The 8306-nt window shown below is 32.8% G+C and overlaps 1 protein-coding gene across 1 annotated transcript; it reads left to right on the top strand.

Annotated features, from left to right (window-relative positions):
* The first annotated feature begins 209 nt into the window (after positions 1-209).
* LOC142331944 (protein GVQW3-like) lies at positions 210-599 on the top strand. Its single transcript, XM_075377995.1, has one exon. The coding sequence runs from the start codon at positions 210-212 to the stop codon at positions 597-599; it is 390 nt and encodes a 129-aa protein (XP_075234110.1).
* The last annotated feature ends 7707 nt before the right edge of the window (positions 600-8306 follow it).

The following is an 8306-nucleotide window of genomic DNA, read 5'->3' as shown; positions in this document are numbered from 1 at the left end:
ATTCAGTGGATCACACCAGGTCTGTTCAGAAATAACTGAACATTTTTAACTACGTGCCAATGAAGATATTTAGTGATGTGCGGTTGGCAGCATTGTGTTCCACAAAACCTCCTGTGTAACCATATGTTTTTAGATTGTTGATATCTCGTTTAGTTTTTGTATATTGTTACCTGAAAGCAACATGTAGTGTTAATAGCAATTATTGTTTTATGCAATTTTTGAGAGCAACAATACAACGTAAAATTTTGCATGAAACTGAGGAAACCTTCACAAAAACATTTCAACTTTTGAAACAAGCTTATAGAGATGATGCTCAGGGTTGTACGCAATGTTATGAATGGTTTTCACAATTTAAAAGCGGTTATCAGTCAAATGAAGATGAACCTCAACCAAGAAGGCATTCGACTTCAACTCACGTTCAGAAAATCAACAATCTGGTAGGAGCAAATCACCAATTGATTGTCAGAGAACTTATCAGCTTGATTGGATCATGCCATGACATTCTGACTGAAAAAATGAACATGCATCAAGCAGCAGCAAAGTTTGTTCTTCATTTGATGACCAAGCAGCAGAAAGAACATCAAGTGGATATTTGTTGACAACTTCTTGAGTAAGTTGATGACAATGAAATATTCATGGAAATGACCATAATGGGAGAAGACAAAGCTGGGTTTATGGCTATGACATCATGACAAAAGATCAACCATCATGCTCCAAGAAAGCACATCAATCTCAATCTAATGTGAAAGTAATGCTCTCTGTTTTTTTCAATTTTAATGGAATCGAGCATTTTGAATTTTCCTCAAGGCGAAACAGTGAACCACATACTATCAAAGCTTTTTACAATGTTTACATGGAAAAATCGACAAAAAGAGATAAGAGTTGCTGTGAAACAACCCATGGTTTCTTCATCACAACAATGCCTTGCACACAAAATGCCCCATAGCTTTGTCAATTCATCAGTTTTGTGTCAAAAATCAGCATGACTGTCCTTCCTCAGTTTCCCTCTACTCGCCAGACCTGGCTCCTTGCAGTTTTTTTCTTATTTCCAAAATTAAAATTAGCGATGAAAGGATGCCATTTGGAGATTATTGAAGACATTAAAGCAAATTCGTTACAGACCTTAAAAAGGCCATTTCCAATGAAGATACCCAGGACTGCTTCATGGAAACACCATTAGGAAAAGTGTGTGAATAGGGAAGGAGAGTACTTTAAAGACAAAGACCAATAATCTGTAAAATTAATAATAAAGGTAAAAAATGAACAGACCTCGTATATTAAAATATCCAAGTTTAATTAATTTTGATAAAAGAGAACTGTGTAAAAGGTCCTAAAATGCTAAAACTAAACTGTAAATGATAACAAAGATTGGAATTTATAAAACAGACAACTGAGGTTAAAAGATTAGCAAAAACAAAATGGAATGGAGAACAATATGGAACCGGTCAAATAAATGATGACATGGATTCATTTGTTAAACTAATTATCTTGAATGGAAATTATAATTCATATAGACAACCAGCTGAAGTCAGTTATTTTTCAATGTATCATTTAAAAAATTCAACACAGTAAAATTTAAACCTTAAGAAACATTTTCAATTTCAACTAAATCACAATAAATGACTAATAACATCATATTTAAATATTCTGCAAAGTTTGTTACTCGTGAACAGTTTCATGTAGTAACTGGCATATTATATTGTCTTCTATATCATCTAGTCTCACAAGAGCAAGAGGTCAGCTTACGATGGAGTTTATTGATGTCTCTTGTAGGGTAATAGAAGAAGGTTCCACACTTTAAATTCAAAATGGAAGCTTCCAACTTGGCCCATTTCCAGATAATCTCAATGTAAACATTTTAATGTGGTTAAATAACTTATTTGTAGATTTACAATCACAGCAACAGCCAAGTGGTGTACATTCTATTTTCATAACTAAGAGGTCTTAGGTTCAAATCTATGTTGGTTTGTTAACTTGTATTTTCTTATGACGTATGCAGTAACACATAGGATTTTTTTTTGTTTCAAAGTGGCCTACAAGGGACCACACCAATATCATTTTGGTTTTATTGCATTTTATATTTATCATATTCTGTTATTGATGACTCAAGATTCTTGGTATTACTGTTCCAATAGTATAAAAAAAGGGAGACTTTCACTTAATTTAATTTTATGCCAATTCAGCGGCTACTTTTCTCTTGCGAGCCTATCTCAAAAATGTTATCTCTGTTATGGTGATGACATTGATATCAAATAATATGATACTGATATCATTAAGTTACACCTACGATCTTATTCGAGCGTTTGTTCTATCGAATATATGTTCTCCCACCCCTTTAATAAAATCGGTTATACTGTGTTTTTGCGTAGATAAGACATTAGTCATAACAATTAGTATTAAATTAGTCTTTACAAATAAAATTTATATGTTTCTAAATAAAATGTTTACAAATTATATAATCTTATAATCTGTATAGCTTATGTAATCTGTGCGTTTTAGACATATTTTCAAATCTCTATTGAAATGGAAAACATTAATGAAAATAATATTTTTAATGGCCGGTTTTTGGCTATTGATAATTACTACTCGAACCTAGACGAATTTTCGCAAGATTACTCCAGTTTATCGAAACTGAGTATACTTCATTTAAATATTAGGACTATTCGCGGTCATTGGGATGAATTCTTGTTTCACCTAGGTAATAGTAACGTAGATTTGATAGTTCTCATGGAAATAAACATTACGGATAATGAAATAAGTTTAATTGATTTTTATCAGATTAATGGCTATGACTCCTATCACTGTGTCCGGAATATTAGGTCTGGTGGTGGTATTTTAATTCTTTATAGTAGCACACTCAGTGCTGAAAGAATAATGTTGGATTTGACTGTCTCAAGTTGTGAACGATTATGCATTCAGGTTTCAGTGAAATTGGGCATTAAGACCGATGATTTTACGATAATATGCTTTTACAGACCGCCAGATTTAAATGTTCATGAATTTTTACATGATCTTGAAAATATTCTACATAATTGTAATAATAATAATGCGGTCTTAATCGGAGATATGAACACTGATCTTACTAAGGAAAATACTGTAGTTAGTTACTATCAAACCTTATTACATACAACGGGATTCATGTGTTGCATATCTGATATAACGAGGGAGATCTTTTATTAGAGGCTTTCCTGAATCGAAACTAAAATTTCTGATCACTATGTGGTAATAGCAGATCTGTTGTACAAGAATTCATCCCAACAATCGATGGATGACAGTCTTTGTTCATTTTACTTAGATAATACCTTAATTAGATATAAGTTAAGATAGCATAAATTATGACGCCTTAGGTAATAAGATGGATAATAATCCATCTGCATATGAGAAATTCGTTGATATAATTAATTCTGTGTATAACAGTTCTTTAGTTCGCAGAAATACTGATAGGATTAAAATTCAAAATAGAAAAAAACCATGGATGACGGATGACATTCTAAATAAAATAAAGTATAGAGACAAACTGTTCAAAAACTGGAAAAAAGCACCAGCTAACCTGGAAATTCGAAAAGATTACGTATTATATAGAAATAAAATTAATATTGAAATACGAAAAGCGAAGGAGAAGTATTTTAATGATAAATTAAAAAATTTTCAAAAGAATGATATTAAGGGTAACTGGAAACTACTTAACTCTTTGATGGGGTTACCCTCTAAGCGTAACTTACACGATGCTATAATTAAACATGTAAGCGGTACATCTAATAACGCGGGTAAGGTCGCTGCAGACATAATCGGTAAACACTTTGTAACTTCAGTAGATGATATTAAACATAATTGTATACATAAGTTCTTGAAATTCACAGGTGGCAATTGCATGCAGCTTGTGTCTTTTCATTTACCTTTTCTCCTAAACAAATAGAAAATATAATTTCATCTATGAATGATAAAAAAATCGCCAGGTGTAGATGGCATACGGATCAAAGATTTGAAATATGTTGTTAATAAAGTCAGCCCTTTAATTTCAATTATAGTAAACAATATAATTAAATCAAGGAGGGTTCCTGATCTACTGAAGAAGTCTATTGTTAGACCTATCTATAAAGCTGGTTCTTTTAAAGATTTAAATAATTATCGTCCAATTTCTATACTGTCATGTATCGAAAAAGTTTTTGAACGGTATGTCTCTATGCATGTTACTAAATACCTTGATGATAAATTAATCAGTGAAACTCAATATGGTTTCAGAAAGGGGATTGGGACTAATGAAGCTATAAAAAAAGTAGATTACATGATTACATTTATTTAAGTTAATATTGACAAAATCAGATAATCATGTAATCTTACTTTTTTTAGATTTTCGTAAAAAGCCTTTGATACGTTTGACCATCATAAACTTCTAGATGCCTTAAATAAGCTAGGGTTTAATGGCCCTTTTAATAATATGCTACAAAACTATTTAAGTAACAGAAAACTTATTGTTAAAATTAAAGATAAATATAGTGATAGATACAAAACGGATAGTGGCATGCCTCAAGGGTCTATCTTGGGCCCAACACTTCTTAATCTGTACATTAATATGTCTAGCACGATCTCTAATTCACATCTTTTGCAATACGCTGATGATAGTGTTTTAGCATTTGGACATAAGCAATTGGAAGAAGCAGAGTTTTTAATGCATGAAGATTTTAATAATCTATTAAAGTGGCTTAATGACAAAGGCCAAATTATTAACGCTAAAAAAAACTGCTGTTTTACATGTAAGATCTCCTTATCTTCGATCCCAAAGACCAATAAAAATTATTTCATACATGTGACTGTATAAAAAATTACCACAAACTGTAATTGTGAACATCTCCAGAATGCTGTCAAATACAAATTATTTGGGTGTACATTTTGACTTTTAGATGGGGTCACCATATAAAACATATATGTAAAAATTTTAAAGTGGTTGCTATGAAATTCCACCACATCTCACCCCTATTACCAATTCACTGTAAACGCTTACTCTATTCATCCTTGTTTGAATCTGTTATTCGATATGGCTTGACAGCATGGGGATCAGCCGCAGATTATCTCATAAATAAAATAAATTTAATACAAAATAGGGTCCTCAAAGATATTGCTCTTTATGATTCTGATAACAAATATGACACTAATTTAAATAAACTTACAAGGTTTCTGTCAGCTGGAGGTCTATTTAAGAACTTTTACAACAGTGAATACAGAGTAAATGTAGAAAGTGGATACAATTTGAGAGCAATGAGCTTTATTACAGATAAGATATAATACTTACAGTAAATGATTAAAGAAGTACGTTGTTCCTGCATTACTTAATTCTTTACCAAATCACCTCAATAATGTAAAAATGAAAAAAATGATATGAAAAAAATGATTTAAAAAAACTTCTCATTGAGTGGGCATTAATTATAACATAATAGGTACTAACAGGATTCATGTTGGATTTATACTGGCAGTCCAGACAATTATAACATGATTATTATTGTAAATCAATAAATAATGTATTGTTGAATGGTTAAAGCTTAGTTATTTATTTCCTTTATGTAATTGTTGCAACAAGATATTGTGTAATTCGTTGTTGTAATTAAGTATAGTTTTGTTTCTTGAATATAGTTTTAGTTACTAAATCTAATGCATCACAAGTATTAAAGAAATAATTTGTTCATTAGTTTTTAAATATATAGTTTAATTTTGTTAAAATTACAACTATAATAGTTATAATTATAATAGTAGTACTATTATAAAAATGATTTAACTATTATAGTTGTTACATAAAATTGGTTATTGCATTAACCACTTAATAATGTGATAATAATTTTTTAGTATATTTGTTGACAGACTTAGGTCTGACGGATGATCATGTAAGTTTTAAATTGTAAATAAATAAAATAAAGCTCAATTACTATTTAAAGATGACATAACTAAACTTAATCATAATAAAGAAGTCAATAACAGATTTAGATCTCTTGCTCCATTCATCATGTTGGAGGAATATTGAAAAATGCATTAATTTCATCGAATCATAAAAATTCCATATTACTTCCGCCTGCCTGAATATTCAGTTACAAAAATGATTGTCACATCCACGTGAATACTCTGCATTCAAGGTCCTTAAGCTACCACAACCAAATTTTGACCTATAAATTGAAAGATTTTTAGTTCATTCTATAGTCAGAAATGTAACAGAGGGTTGCCTACAATTACTAAACATCTCATGGGAGATTTACCCGATCGATTACAACCAGCCAAGTTTTTTGAAAACTGTAGTTGATTTTTGTAGACCGTTCCTTTATCGAAGAATGTCTCAAACACAGATCGACACCTATCAAAGCCTATGTATCTCTTTTCTTCTGTATGGTTATCAAGGCCATATATCTTGTACTCATGTCTGACAGCTCATATATTAACATATAAAACATATATTAACATATAAAACATATAAAACATATATTAACATATAAAACATATATTAACATATAAAACATATATTAACATATAAAACATATATTAACATATAAAACATATATTAACATATAAAACACCTTCCTATCTTCTAGTCGAATAACTTGGAACTTCATTCCTCCTTGTTCACCTCATTTTGAGAGTTTATGGGAGGCAGGCGTGAAAACTGTAAAAGATCATAATACAGGGTCATTCACAGGAACCAGATGTTTTTAAAATAATCATAAAAAATTGATTATTTACTTTAAAAAAGTTTTATTGGTACTGAAACACTTGTTAAATCAAAGCATTTGTTACTTACTCATGAACGAAAAATTATGTCAGTCAAGTGATGTCCATTTTGGGCAATACATTGTTGTAGCCTTTCACAGTAACTGGACTCAATTCTTTGCAACATGTCTACATCAATCTGGGTGATGTGATGACGAATTGCAATCTTTAGGTCCTCCAATGTATGCAGTTTATTGCTGTACACATGCGATTTCAGAAACCCCCCCACAGAAAAAAATCACAACTACTCAAGTCAGCGGACCGAGGGGGCCAAGGAATGTCACCGAATCTGGAAACGATCCGTCCTGGAAACGATCCGTCCTGGAAACGATCCGTCCTGGAAACGATCCGTCCTGGAAACGATCCGTCCTGGAAACGATCCGTCCTGGAAACGATCCGTCCCGGAAACAAGTTACGGAGAACAGCCATTGTTGCCCTCGCTGTGTGCACTGCAGCTCCATCCTGCTGGAATAACATTTTGAAAATAGATTCCCCGGTTTCGTAACTCAGGGATGAAAAACATATTCAACATCGCAATGTAACGATCAGCTGTTACAGTTACAGCAGCGTCATTTTCTTCAAAAAAGTATGGTCCAATAACACCGACCTTTCCTATTGCACACCAGACAGTCACCTTTGGGCTATGAAGTAGTCTCTCGTGAAGCTGATGTGGGCTTCTTTCTGCCCAATACCGGCAATTCTGTTTGTTGACAAAGCCATTCGATGAAAATGGGCTTTGTCACTCATTAACAATAACAAATTTTCATTTTCTTCAAAAACAGTAAGCATTTGTCGACAAAATTGTAATCGCTGCGTGAAATCTTGCTCGTTTAACTGCTGCACGACGGCTATCTTGTAAGGATGGAAATGCAGGTCTGTATGCACAATTTGTCTTACCGTACTTGGGCTCATTTGAAGCGCTGCTGAATGCCTCTAAATAGAGCGGAGTGGGCTTCTGACAATGGCTTCCCTTACTCGTTCGATGTTCTCCGGAGTGCTAGCAGTTCGTCGAGGACCCGGTGGTTTTTTCTTCAATATTTAACCGCTTGTTAGAAGGTTGTTTTCCCGTCGCAATATTGTGTTACGAGAAGGGACACTTGCATTATGATGGATATTAAACTGACTGCGGAAATCTCGCTGAACAGCAGTTACGGATTCATTATTTCGCACAAAACTGTCATATGCGTACAGGCATTGGTCTAGCATCCACGCTAGAAACATCAGACACCAGCCACATCCCCCTCCCACCGCCAACACCCAAGTACAACCCACTTCAAAAAACATCTGGTTCCCATGAATGACCTTGTATTAAACAAGTACTGGGCCACATCCCCCTCCCACCGCCAACACCCAAGTACAACCCACTTCAAAAAACATCTGGTTCCCATGAATGACCTTGTATTAAACAAGTACTGGGAAATCGTTTGTCTTATGAATTGTATACTTTCTTATGTAAAATTGAAGCATGTATTTTATGTAAAATTGAAGCATGCATTTTATGTAAAATTGAAGCATGCATTTTATGTAAAATTGAAGCATGCATTTTATGTAAAATTGAA

Source organism: Lycorma delicatula, chromosome 11, assembly GCF_047948215.1.
Source record: "Lycorma delicatula isolate Av1 chromosome 11, ASM4794821v1, whole genome shotgun sequence".
Classification (NCBI taxonomy): domain Eukaryota; kingdom Metazoa; phylum Arthropoda; class Insecta; order Hemiptera; family Fulgoridae; genus Lycorma; species Lycorma delicatula.
Note: the sequence above shows the minus strand (reverse complement) of the source record. Positions and strands in the feature narration are given on the sequence as shown.

Bases quoted from the DNA above. Each gene is read 5' to 3' on its own strand.
- LOC142331944 (XM_075377995.1), top strand. From the start codon at position 210: ATGCAATTTTTGAGAGCAACAATACAACGTAAAATTTTGCATGAAACT.